This window comes from Pagrus major, chromosome 10 (genome assembly GCF_040436345.1).
Source record: "Pagrus major chromosome 10, Pma_NU_1.0".
Lineage (NCBI taxonomy): Eukaryota > Metazoa > Chordata > Actinopteri > Spariformes > Sparidae > Pagrus > Pagrus major.
In genome coordinates this window covers 23354308-23368963 of record NC_133224.1, presented here as the reverse complement: position 1 = coordinate 23368963, position 14656 = coordinate 23354308, and the positions used below count along the sequence as shown (strand labels likewise).

Sequence of the window (14656 nt, the reverse complement as noted above, 5' to 3'; positions counted from 1 at the left end):
GAATAGGATGTTTTGTGTAATGTTAGTAGCTTGTTTTTTATTCAAAGCTAGATTTGTTTCCAGTAACTTGTGTTCAGTTTTTCCCCCACTTTTCTTAAACTTTGTACACAAGACATGAAAGAGAGTGGCTAATTAATTGTTTATAATATGTTTTAAATGTTCATAAATGAAATATTTGAAAAATTGGTAAATGGCAAATTTATACCCTAAACGGGTAATGTATCTTGGGAGATACAAAGTGTAAAATTGAAAATAAAGGTCATATTTTGAAAAAAATCATGAAATTGTGTTATTCTACCCTAGAAACATTAGAAAATAGCAATTTATTATTTTTCAAAATTTTTTATATGTGCTTGCCCATTTAAAGCTAAAGCTAAAACAAAACAACCGTAATATCAGATCAGTTAAGCTTTAAGTTCACTACGGCCGCCGAGCAGCCTCTAGACACATCAGAAAACATTTAGCCTCCCTCAGGTTGACAATCGCACCAGGAAAATAACATTTAAGGGGAAAAAATGGATCTAATATTATCTTGAAAATAACACAAACAAAGCAGCTGTAAAAAGAAGGAAGAAAATCAGCTGTAACATTTGTTTCCTGCAGGTGGTGAAAGTATTTATATTATAGTTTGTGCACATATTATTACCCCTCGCTGGTCTGAGGATGTATTGCAGCGAAGTGATGGCAGCTGTTGAAAATGCAAATGAAACACGTGCTTGTCCTCCACAGAAGTCTTTAATTACACTTTGTTGTGATGTATGCTAAGCATTTATGTAAGTTAAACTGTAGTCAGCAGACATTCTTATAATGTGGGAAACAAGCAATAGTCTAAGTCGTTGTTGTTTTTTTAAACATTCAGAAAATGGCCCCTATGATAGTGTGTAATTCCTCATAACATTCAACAACTTTCTTGAAAACACAAGTACAGAGTGTGAAATGAACCACTCTTAATGCTCTACATTATTTTGGAAGAGTTTCAAAGAGAATCAAAGGCCTTGACTGGCTCAGCTCTGATTTTCTCTTCTCGTTGAAAAACATTAGGCCACATAAATGAGTTGTATGTTTCTTGTTCTCATTATGTTTGATATCATATTCTCTGTGTTGCTAAGGCATTTAATCTCATCTTTAGATCTGTGATCTTAAACGTATAATGGCGTCCATGTCAAATCTCCAATATGTCCTCTTCTCCCAGCATACGAACAGAAATGAGGAACGTGCACCAGAACTTGGGCTACTGTCCCCAGTTTGATGCTATTGATGAGCTGCTGACCGGTAAAGAACATCTGGAGTTTTACGCCAGGTTACGAGGGGTACCAGAGAAAGAGGTCACCATGGTAACCATTGCATCTCTTACTCATTTAAAAGATGTGTTAAATAAATGTTTTACTCATGGCTGTCATTTTGAGGCACTCTATCTTCAACACAAAAAGTAAAAGTAGATTAGTTGTCGAACTTTTTCAACTGTGCTACTACTTCAAGACATGTCTATTTCCTTCCAGAATGTTTATATTTTATTTTTTTCCATCAAAATAGTTTTCAGCCAGAATGCATGTAGGGCAAGCTGAAGGTACATGTCGGAGTGATAGATAACCTCAATGGGAAAAGCCATACATAATGAAAAATGGCCGGTGGTAGAAAAGCAGCAGCTGTGGGTTATGGCTCTACATTATTCACCATGCCCAGTGGTGTGGCCGGCCCTGTGCGGCCTCCCTGCACTGCTTCTCACACCGCCCGCTTCTACAACAGTGAGATCAAAAGAGGAAGAGGCTGGCAGCGACCATAGGCCTCAGACCTTGGGCCAGGGCTTTGATCTCTTAGCTGCAGCATAAAGGGACCCAGTTCTGCACTGCTAGCATAACTCTAACAAATTTTACTGCAGCCCATTGTGATATGCCTTTTTTTGGGCGTCAAATCTCGATCCAGATTGAGCCCTTGTGTAACTGTATTTGCATATTCGGTAAACAAAGTGTCTACATGTATGTTCTGGAAAGGCACTGGAAGTGAAATGCGGCTCTTACAGCTTGCTAAACATCTCCTTTTGATGTTGTGCACTTCGGAGACAGTCCCAATTGGTGCCGTTTGAGGAGATGTTGCTTAAATAGCAAGGAGAAGAGTAAAGAACCTCAGCAGGCTATGATTAAGGTCTAACAGTGAAGCCAGCTGTCATGCCTTGTCCTTGAAAGCCGCAGAGCATAAATACATTGGAGATCCAAGCCAAAATATCATCCATCACGAAGCCTCTGATGATGCAAACACTCCTCTTGACACCGTAATGGGTTTGGTCACTTTGATTTCTCTCTTCAAAAGGTGGCCGAGTGGGGGATCCAGAAGTTGGGGCTGGTCAAATATTCCAACAAGTCAGCAGGAACCTACAGCGGCGGGAACAAACGCAAACTCTCGACAGCGATAGCCCTGATCGGCTGTCCTCCTGTGATTTTCCTGGTGAGATATGCTGCTCTTGACGTGTTGTACATGGTGAAAATGTGATACGATGCCGTTTCATTAAGAATTAAGGGTGTAATACTTTAAATCAATATTGATGCTGTGCAGATGTTTTAGATTACAGCAGATCAGTTCTTTTTATGTTTACAAGCACACAGAGACTCGACTGTGGTAGGAAGATGAGCGAGTGTAGGAATTTAGGGTATGCTTTCAAAAGGTTCAGATCAATCTGGTAAAACCTCACTGAATTTCCCAAAGGATTATAAGTACATGACTCGTGGATGAGAGGGGTCACTCACTGGTCATTTCCTGATTATTCTTTTTAATTTTCAAAGGCCAATTCCTTTAGAAAAACACAGAGCACACAGAACCCTACTTATACAAAGAAAATTCTCATTCATGAGTACTTAAAACTGAGCACAAAAGCATTTTCTCACTGATGGAAGAATTAATGATCGCCTGACTCAGAATACACTGTGTCACATGCTTCAGTTAAGTGGCTTTAATGTGCATTATGAAGTTGTGGTTGTGCTATTATGAAGGACGAACTTCAATGACCTTAAATCACACTGTGGGCTCCTTAAGTCAGCTCACCAAAGTCAACATTTTCATTAAGATTATTGCAATTTCTACTTGTTATCCTGTGTCCTACACACAAAATCACATGATCTAATAAAGCAGAAATATTATATGACATAAATACATTTTACTGCCAGCTCATGCTGTTTAATTTGCTACCTGTAAACTGTAATAAACGCATTACTTTGCATGATTTAAAGCAATCCATCAGATTATGCTGCTAATAACAATTTAATGAGTAATCACTCAGGTAATGAGTAATCCATAATAAATTACATTGACAGAATAATCTCTCCAACCGTTTCTGTTTTCTGGCTCAGTGCTGCTCATCCCATCGAGCTGCTCTCTCCCAAACCTACTTATTAACTCGCCCGAGCCAAGCTAGCCTTCACTTTGAGGCAGTGGGATAATGTGTTGTCAGTGTCTGTGTCAGTTTCAGTATTGTGTGCAAGCCCAGGGAGTCCAGGCGGGCCTTGAGGCAGTGCCATGTCGGGCTGCACAGGGACACATTGGGCACGGTGATGGAAATACCCCTTGGGATTTGTAGGACTCTGCTAGTGAGGGAGAAGCAGGCCTGGAACGAAAACCAGCCAATGGACTGAGTACTGTCACTCTCTAATCATGCATGGACAGACTAGCCCTGAGGAAAAAAGACACAGCAAGTCACTGAGGCCCTGTGTGTGTGTTGCACTGTGTGCGAATGCTGGAGAAGGCTTCAGTATGTGTCTCCATTATGTGTAAATGGGTACACTCAGAGTTCACCCAGACCTTACCTATGTCTAGCACCCAAAATGCCTCTTTTTGCCTTTCAGTTATGTGTTTATGTACAAAAATGGGTGACAAATTGAAGGAAAAATCACCATGAACAGCTTTGGACAATTCTCTTGGCCTTTATTGGATGCATGGAACACCATCGTGCCAAAAAATGTTGCTTTTCTCATTGTTTTGATGATGATGTTGGAGAGCGCACTCACATGTTAGTCAAAAAATTCATAGTTATTTAATTGTGTTGAGATGTGAGACCTGCTTTATGTTGCGTATGACATTTTTTCACTCATTAATTCAGGGTTTTCCTTTTATTTGTCACCCATCTCACACACGTCTTTAAATCTTCTGCTACAAGTACATTTGTGTAACTGTGGCATCCTACATTTTCAAACAGTGTGCTGAGGCGGAGGATAATCAAAACGTTTTTTATTGCAGGATGAGCCCACCACTGGGATGGACCCCAAAGCCCGGCGTTTCCTGTGGGACTGCATCCTGAGTATCATCAAAGAAGGACGTTCAGTCATTCTCACATCACACAGGTGCAAAATCACTCTTTATCTATTGATTTTCCCTGATGGATTCGCCTGCTAAGATGGTGTCCAAATATTGGGACTCCTCACCAGGGAGAGCAGATCAACCGTATTTGTCCATAAAACAAATGTGAGCTGTAAATATTGTAATTATAATTGATCTGAGTTGGACTTAAGTTGAAAGGTATTGTTTCCAGCACGACTGCCAGAAACACACTGGCTGCGATAAAGCTTTCATGAAGCGCGAGGGCATATTGACTGACTGGCGCTTTTTTTTTTTTCTGCCACAAAAAGAGAAACTGTCAATATCAGTGCTGGAGTCTTTTCATTATCCAAGAGTTCCTGGAGCAAAGTTAGCTCCCCCGACTTTTTATTCTTCTGTAGCGTTGGCTAGTTTTGGTCACGGTTAGATGAAATGCCTCATTTTTCGTGAAACTTAAAACTTGATGGAGTCGATATGGACCATTTAACAATGCACATGTCTGTTCATTTCACCATTTCCCAAATTGCCTGGGTTTTTGAGTCATTCCTGCTCCTGGCACTGCAGGTGAATAATCTGCGCTGCTGTTTCCTCTGGAATATATTATCCTCATTACACTTGTTGCCTTCATGGGGAAATAAAAGCGTTTGTTGTCGTCCCAGGCAATGTGGCTGAGCTGCATCCAATCGTCCATGGCGTGACCAGGTGGTTGTGTTTTGTTAAGTGGCAGATTCACCAGGTTTTACAAAGTCATAATCCTAATTGCGCCATTCCTCAGAAAGGCTTCACAAGTTTTGCCTCAACTACAAATGACTCCTGCTCCAGCCCAACACTGACAGAGAAAAAATGAGACAATAAGAACTACAGATGGTCTCTTCCTCTCTCTCTAATTCCCAAATTTGTCGTCCATTTAAGGTGTCAGAGTGGACATGCAAAAATGTCATTTTGAAGATAGGTTTAAAAAAAAACTTTTTTGGGGGGCAGAAATGTGAGTTGATAAGGTCGAAAATTCAGTTCTACCTTGTATGAAACACCGTCTGTGATCAATGCTTTAGCCTTGAGTACAGCACATTTTCACAGTTGACTGAGAAATACAAAAATACCCCCATTATACAAAAGAGACCAATTTTAAGATGTTGTTTTTCTGCAAAAGAAACCTCTCACACATCTGCTATTATTGCTGCTTTTCATTTATCCTGCAACACCTGTCCACTCTTCTTCAATAGTATGGAGGAGTGCGAAGCACTGTGCACGCGCATGGCCATCATGGTGAACGGTCGTTTCAAGTGTTTGGGGAGCATCCAGCATCTGAAGAGCAGGTAAAGAACCTTCTTTTTTTTATTTACTGCCAAGTGTGGTAGACCAAGAGTAGAATAAAAAAAAATCTTTGAAGCTCCTTGAAATGAGATGAAAGAAATCCCATTCTCCCACTGAGCTGTTCTGTTATTTATACTGTGTATATATAAATAACACGGGACAATGAAGTGTATAATGGTAATAAAAGAAAATTATTCAAGTTTTTCAGGGAAGTAAAGGAAAAAATGCGTATTTTTCTTTTATCATTTATTGCTGCAGCTATGAAGGACTACATGAGATACACAGAGGAGGGCATGATTTATCAAAAAGTATGCAATACCAATATAACCTCACATAAAATCCACAATGTCAGCATTCTTAAAGGAATACTTCAAAATTGTGATTTATATACTTATTTGCTCTTTTGCCAAGAGATGAAAAAAGTGATATCACTCTCACATCTGTCCTATAAGTACAAGGCAACACCCAGAGGCTAATCAGCTTAGCTTAGCTTGCCATCAAGTCTCAAAAATGAAGAGAAGAGGTAGCCCTGCATGTTTTTCCACTTTGGTTTTCAATTGATTGAATGAACAGCATATAACAGTCGCATTTCAAAGAAGTAACCGTTCCTTCAACCTGTTGTCGTCTGCATTTTCATCTCGGTCTGAAGGCCTGCGAAGATTGAGCAAATTAGTCCGCTAACATATGAAAAAGGTTTCCATTTTTGCGTGGGACTATCCAATGACGACACCATATAATAAAACTTGTTCTTCTGTAACTCCATGTTGAAGTAAAATGAGCAACAAACAAACAGTTTACTTAAAATGGTGGCTAAAATAAAATGCTGCAAGCACTCAACCAATCAGAAATGTTTAACACAGTACTGCCCACGGTGAGCAGGGGCTTTTTTTAGCAATGAAAAGGCTGCCTGAGGCTAATCAGAGTGCTGTAGAGGTGCTGAAAGGTTGATTTTGTTTACTTTGGACTGAGCCAGGCTATTATGCTAAGCTAAAATACCAGTTGCTTGCTTTAACTTCATAAATGTACAAACATGAGTAGTATCAGCCTCATATATTTTGGTGCACTAAGAAGAAGAAGAAGTTTTTGTAGTGGAGACTCCTCAATGTGATTGTATTGATTTTACATGAAATGATCCATATATGGGGGAAATGTGCAGATAGTCAGGTCTGTGAGCATCAGGTAAGTGTCCAAAGTCTTCCACTATTATCTCAGTTTCCCATTTGTTTCTCTGCAGACCTATAAATTCTATTCCCACCATCCCTGTCCTTATGCACACCCTTAATAGGCTTTGTACATGTCTCCTAATGCGTTTTGTTACCTCTCCATGGCAGATATCCCCTGTCCTTAACTCTTAGTGCTTTGGTCCGCTCTCTGATATTCTTCTGACATTTCCCAAGGCCAGCACTTATGCCCCGAGCCCTGCATGTATCAGTGAAGCCCATCCATTACGTTAGGTACAGTCTGGTGACATTATTACCACTCCATTGTGCGATCTTGTAAGAGGAAGGACACTCCACACAGACACACGAGGTACACACACGGCAGGAATATGCAGTGGCAATCGCCGATGGAGAGAAAAATCAATACACCTGGGATGAGGGGTGGAGCACGCCATTTTTAAAGTCATGCAGGGGATTAGGGGAAATGGCAAGGAGGGGGCAGCAGTGTCAAGGGTATTTCACATCAAGAGCGTTAATGTCATGTCATTGACCACTGTCTAACTGGGGAAAGGGAAGAGGCAGATTGTGGATGGGGCTGAAAAAGAGTGAGAACGAGGGAGAGTTGAGAGGCGAAGGGCAAAAGTGGGAGAGCGATGTACCAATCAGTCCCTCCCAGATGTTAGGGTAATTGACAGATCCTCTGTGTCAATTACATCCTGTCTGTAGGGGGACGGGCAGGGTGGTGTAAATAATTTATGAACCACACAGGAGGTATAGGATAGGTAACAGCCAGGGTAGGGAGGGGAGGGGAAAAGCAGCACACAAGAGAGGAGAAGCGAGGGTTAACTCATGTCCTACTTCACTCAACATGCTATCAGGTAAAAGGGAATCGCACTTCACAAGACAGTCAAGTGAGAGGAAGCCAGATAAGCATGATGTCGACACCGATTTTCGCCGCGCTTATTTTAGATCTCACACGGACAATTTACATGCCGCTGAAATGCTATCGCTCAGTTCTCACCACGCAGTGAATAATTTCTAATTAAGCATCCCTATCTCCACAGCGCTTGGTGTAATTAATGTTTCATGAGGTGTGGGACCCTGTTAATGACTGAAAAGGCAATTAAGGACTGTCTTCTCTGTTTTCTTTTCTCGTCACTATCCCGCCACATGTTTGTGCTGCTCCCACCCCTGGTTTAGCATGTGATCCGGCATCGTTTAAGTTGATGTGAGCCTCATCAATCCAGCCTGGCATGGTGAAACACTTAACATCCAGTAGTCTGTCTCCATATCTGAGACCATGTGTGGGAATGGGGAGGCTGATTCTTACAAATGAACAAGCTGTTTCCAGTTTGCAGATGGGAAGATTTCCATCAGACAGCAGGGTTCGAAGTGGAGGGTGGGGCGAGGAGGTGTGCGCCATTGTCACACAGCATGAGCGCCTGACCTCCAAAGCTGGGGGCTGCTTCTTCCACTCTGAACTCCCCGCCACCACCCACTACCCATCATCCCCAACGTCTCCATCTTTTTCTCATCGCAAGCCCCTGAAAGGAGAGCAGAATCTCACAGCGGAGGCAGCTCTCACATTTTGACCCCCCATTGCTCACCCTCCCATATTCGCAGCCCCCCGCTCCCCTGCCATCACCTCCTCTCCTTCAAAAACCTCTCGCCATATTACCCTTATTTATTCCTCCCTCTGCTACTCTCAGGTGGCAGGGCTTCCAACCCAGCCATCCAAGTGCTTGTTAGTGCTGCCCCCTTTAGTTCAGCGGTGACCCTGTCTTTATCACCAAGATGCCCTTCTGTTGCTTTAACAACCCCGCCTCTGTGTATCAATCAAGCCCCAAATGAGCCAAAATAGGCCATTTAAACTGCCAGAGAGGTGGTCAGCGTGTGAGAAGGGCTGAATATTTCATTTGGGCGGTGGATTCTGAGCAGTAGGGTGGCCATTTTAAGAGAAGCCCCTTAATTATCTTCTTCCACAGCAGTTAAAAAAACATCCTCCTTACTTGTCCGGATATTGAGACCCTCAAATCAATCACACTTCTAGGAATTTATGAAAGGCTGACGGGGAAGGAGGGGGAAATAAATAAGTTAAAAAAAAAAGTGCAAGAGGCTGTAAACAGTGCTTTAGTACACCAGTGTGCTGGTATGAAAGCTCCCAGGTGTTAAGTAAACCCAAATGAAGTGGAGGAACCAATAAAAGCAGCTTCAAAGCTCCCCTATAATCTTGTCAGTTAGGAAGGACACCCACTAGCCGATGCAGGATTTTTCACTGATTGATATCATTCATATCCCCTCTTCATAGAGTACCTGCTGTAAGTACACACCACAGCCTGGAGTCTTATTTTCTCCTTGCTTAAAGCACGTCGGGATATAAAAGCGGGGGGTAAAGTGCCTTTAATGCATTAAGGTAATGCAGTGTGGGCACTGGAGAGTTTTTACAAGAGTGGTGTCTAAAAGTTTGGATCAAATCCCCTGAAGTTGACGTGGAGGAGTCCAATAAACTCCTACCCACTCACTCTGCGTCAGCTCTGCAGGTGTGCCATTAACTAAATAGTTTACGGCTTTAAAGTGTGTGTCACCGACGGAGATGGATGGCAAAATAATTCTCTTTACAGTTTACAATGCATCAGCAACGTAGGTGTAATTAAGACGACAAGAACATCGACAGACCCAGATGGTGTACTGTATATGCACTGTACGTATCTGAGAGCTGTCTGCACTGAAAATATACGACATCTTTACCCTTGGTATTTGGTGAGCAAGTTAATTTATGTGGGAGTCGTTCTTGTACAGACATTAGTTTTTATCAGAGCTTATTTTGTGTTCTAACATGCAAGGCAAACGCCGGCATCTATATTTGATCCTTCAAGGTCTGCAGAAATAGCTGCACGGCTCTTGATATTTTATTATGTCCTTGTTGAACTTTGCATGTTTGAATATCACGTAGTAATAACCTTTACAAGCCCGATGATGGCCTTCATGTAAGATTACTTTTGAAGCACAATTTTGAGCGCTATCACCTTGTAAATATGTCCTCAGACTGTCACTACTAATCACTGACAACGATCACTGGGGCAGATTAATCTGTTTTATTTGAACACAATAATCCTAACTCAAGGTCCAATCACTACCTTTTATCTGAGGCTTAAAACTGCACGTCATGGTGGACCTTCCAGTTCGGATTGATTCGTCAAATAAGTATTTCCAAGGTTATAACTTAACTTCATGCACTTTCCACTCCAATCATAATGATTTACACTAAATGTACACTGAACAACATAACACCTAGTATGTCAATCCAACCATTAGTGGTTAAAAACCATCATCACCTTCTAATAGTTACAGTATATGGGAATCTCATCATCAGTTGAGTCATCATGGGTATTTAACAGTTTGGTGGCCTGAGAGATAAAATAATTATTCACTCTATTAGACTTGGCCTTTGATAGACTAGCACTCTACATAAAGAGGATGAAGAGGACACTAAAAGGACTCTTACGGAAACTGTGAGCTAGATCAGACAGATCAGTTTGCTGTCACTTGCAACGTGTTCTTGGCTCCTATTGAGAGATTACCAAACCAGGTATACAACAGAAACAAACAAACTTTGTCGTTGAGTGTCGCACATAATGTAATTTCTGCCACAAGTGGTCTCTCAATCAAAACAAAAAAAGAAGCAAGTGGCAATGGATTATGGGCATTGACATTGAACATTATTGGACAAATCTGGGATAATATAAGTATACAACTCAACCCATATCATATCTTTAATATCAATAATGTGCTGAGAAATGTATGTGCCCAAAAAAGACAAGATTGGTAGCAAAGACTGGGTGAATAACGAGCTTTATTCGTGGTAAACAATATATTTTAATCGGTACATTCTTGAATGCCTCCTTACAATGCAAAACTGTCCTTTTCTGATTGGCCAAAGATCACTTACACATCCTTCTATTCATTCATCTTTCCCTCTGTCCTCACACCGCCTGCAGGGCCCCTGCCTAGAGTTCTGTTAGCTCCCCCTCCAGGAACTAAGAAACTTTTTTGGATGACTTCCTGCCTGATCAAAGCACCAGACCACCCAAGCCACAATGTGACCTCTTGCCCCACGTCCGCCCTCCCCCCTGCGGACACAAACACAAGGTTTGGCAGTGGTGAGGGTGACCTTTCGAGACTCCCTCAGATGAAGGAAGGCAGCAGAATTATTTTCTGCCTGTCATGCCCTTATCTGTGTCTGGCTCTTGTTTGTTTTAAATTACATGGAAGAACGACTTTCCAGCGGACCAGGGTGGAGGAGAGGATTGAGGCAGAATAATGAAAATGAAGAAGCAGCGCAGACATTACAGTGTCTCTGCCATGCTGTGTTGAGCCGCTGTATCATATCTCTAATGTAAAATATTATGAAAGGATTAGTTGTGACAATGTAGTCCAGTCATGACTTTAAACATAATCCATTCATTATTTTCTGTAAGGCTATATTCAACCCCAAATTGGAGAGATCTCTCTTTTTTACCTTTTATATCACCAGCCACTGGTTAAAAGCTAATTAATTGTTTCAGGCATGTCATGCCATTGTTATGAACATGCAGTGTAGTACAGGCTCTGTTTAAGCACATCCAAACCTACCTATCCCTATCCAGGCTGAGTTTATTTGAGGAGAGCCCAACAGTGTATCAAAGATGAAAGAACTTGTTTTGTTATGAATACAGAGGCAAAGTAAAAATGATGAATATGAAAGGAAGATATTTTTTCCCAAAGTGCTGCCTGAAGCCCCTGTGTAGCTGCAGAAAGAAAGGAAATAAAAAGTAAGGTAGGCAGGGAGAGAGAATGAGGGGAAGCTAATTGATAAGCCCTTTTACTGTCACTGACAGGCAGCATTTCATTACCCACATACGCCCCGAACCCTTTCGCCAAAACCCTTTTGCCACATTGCTTCCTGGCCTTATTGGATTTTTGCAAAAATGTTTTTGCATCTTGGCCGAGCTTGGCAGCCCTTAGACAAAGCACATTTCCTGAGCCAGGAGCTATAATAAACACAAGGAGATTATGGTCATAGTCTTGATTGGATGATGGATTGAGCTTTATGTGTGGGGATGGCTGTGATGTTGGTGGTAGTGTCTGATTACAGACTGTGTACTCTGTTGCACCTTATAAAAATCATCAAAACCTAAGCTGTTTTCCTCAATGAGAGTGTTTTGGCTACACTTCATATAGAATGTATTCTAGGGCTTGGCTATATGGCCTTAAAATAATAACCAGAGACCTTTAGGCTATATCACAATATACTCTATATATCTCCATTCTGAAAAATACATAAAAGCACTTTGTAGCTACTTTGTATTATTTTTATACAGTATGACGTTAATTAAGCTACTGAGGGTGAACATATGAACTTGTTCTGGGCTAAAAACAAATGTCTGATGCGGTGCATCTATTTGGATTTCCATTTATTCACAGTTCAGCAGACATACGCTCACCTCATCATTGTCCATATTCAAACGCAAAATATGTATATATAAGTATAATAGTACACAGACATGCTACTACACTGACATGGTCAATCACTGTTTGCTTCCTGTTTCACACACACCTGATTCTCACCCACTTGTCTTTTGGTGACTTTAAAGCCCTGTTGATTACATTTAACATAATCTAATGATGTGACATAAATTTATCGTTACACATTTTGGGACTGAGCACCTTGCCATGAATGATGTGCGTGTGTTTTCACACGGGTTTTAGGTATTAAACACCCAATTTTATTCATGAACCTTTCATACCTTTCATACTGAAAACAGCCAAATGAGCATATTACATTAACAAGTACCCATTAACAAGTCTTAGTCCTACTGTGTAATATCTCTCATTATTAGTCATTTTATGCCTAATTTCACTGGTGAATATGAATCATATTACAATGGAATGTAGCCATGAAAATAAGTAATTAAAGAGTTTAAATACAAACTGAAAGGAGCTACATAAAGAAGGACAAAGCAGTGCTTATATGGTATAATTTGTTTTGTGAGATAATACCAGTCGTTGTTGAGACCCCTGTTCCTCTGATGATCATTATCATCCTGCCTTCCCTTTGCACTGTGAGCTAATGAAGCCCCACACACTCAATGAACTCCCAGCAAAAGGAACAGTATTTCATGGCAAGGTTGAGCAGGGCTCAGGTCAGTATAATAGAAGTATAATTTAGTATGGTTGAAGGGCTGTCTAAAGGGCAGTTGGTTAATTAAGCGCTAACATGCTGATACTTGCAGGGCACGCATAGTTGTATCCACATGATGTACACTACATAATATGTCTTGGAGTTTCATGGGGATGCTTTTGATCACCCGCCGTGTGCAGCCCCTGAGGAGATCACAGTGCAGGCACAGCTCTCAGATCTTCCCTTATACAGCAGGTTTGACGCAGATGTGCTTGTGGCAGGATAGCATGCCACCCTATTGCATCATAAAATGGGAAATAGCCCAGTAGATGCAGGACATTTTCTGCATTCTTATGCGTCATTTTATTTCGCTGTAACACTGCAGCCAATTTAAATTTGTGCATATTAATACGTAGCTATTTTTGTTTTAACTTTTTCGTCGCTGTGGTGTCAAACGAGGATGCTGACAAACATCAAATGTTAGCAAGACTTCCCGATGTCCTGACTTCAATCTTTTCGCAGTACCAGTTCTTGATCAAGGGGCAGAGGTCAAAATATGTATTCTGGCTTGTCCAATCATAAAGCAAGAACATTGCAGCTGAGGATGGCAGCATTAAACTGTTACACAATCATAATGTCAATCGGTATTAAGTATTTATGCAAAGTTCTTATATTCTTGCACTGCTGCTCTTCAACTTCAAGCAGTCATGTTTTAAAGAAAGCCACTCTGCTGCCCATGGAGTCCATTCATTGTGCATTTCAGCACCAGCACCGAGCTCCACTTCCTCTCTCGCTCCCGCTGGGATCATGTAGGCCTGCAGTTTATTCACCATATCTCTAATTGCCACTAAGGGAGCCTCTGACTCTCGTTGCATGTAGCGCTGTACCAGCCCACAATGGACATTTCGACGAGTAAATCCAACATTAGGGAATTAATTAGGCTGAAAACAATGGGTCATAAGAGTGCTAACGACAGAATAACAAGGCACAGAGTCTTATTTGGTGCTCACCAGACGTGGCGTACAACCGGGAAGATGCAGAATGCTAATTAGCTTTAGAGCTTAGCTATGGGCCATTTTCATCTGTGAAAGTGTTTTATGTTCAGGATATTGTTCATGTGAAGTTGTGCTGGTGGAGCATGTTGGGATATTTTCAAAACCCTGGTTGTTCAATGAAGTAAGCACTTTATATGCACTCTGCATTATGTATCCTATACTATGAATAATTTGTGTTTTTTTAAAGATTCCTTAGAGTTTTTATGTTCAGATTATTAAAGCAGCACTAAATGAATTTTTCGCCACCCAGGGCTGCAGAACATGCTCTAAACACAACATGGACATATTATCACCTTATCATCACTAGCAAACAGTTACCTAGACACTCACCAACTTTAACACCGATTTGGAGTCATCTCCTTGCCTGCTCGTCAAATGTAAAACTGATATTTACTCTTTTTAGCTGCTAAAATGCTCCAACCTGTTCAGCAGCAAGTGGCCAACTTTGTCTGCCTGCCGGTTGATGCTGGGCAGGGTTGATGAGAGCTCCAGGAGAGAAAAGTAAAACCAAAACAATGAGCTGAAATCGTTTTAACTCTGTAGAAGTCAAAGACTCTATACAGCTGAGGTGATAATTCACTGTTTCTCACTACTAGTTGACTAATTTTTAGATTACACATAATTATTTGACCCGTTAATGCTATAAAAACCTTTTAAATTATAGC

The 14656-nt window shown here is 41.1% G+C and overlaps 1 protein-coding gene across 1 annotated transcript in view; it reads left to right on the top strand.

Annotated features, from left to right (window-relative positions):
- The window catches only part of LOC141003260 (phospholipid-transporting ATPase ABCA1-like), a 183300-nt gene that overhangs the window by 156998 nt on the left and 11646 nt on the right, over positions 1 to 14656 (top strand). The window contains 4 exon segments of the mRNA XM_073474568.1: positions 1193 to 1334; positions 2308 to 2442; positions 4225 to 4328; positions 5526 to 5618. Of these exon segments, the coding sequence (XP_073330669.1) occupies positions 1193 to 1334; positions 2308 to 2442; positions 4225 to 4328; positions 5526 to 5618 (474 nt within the window).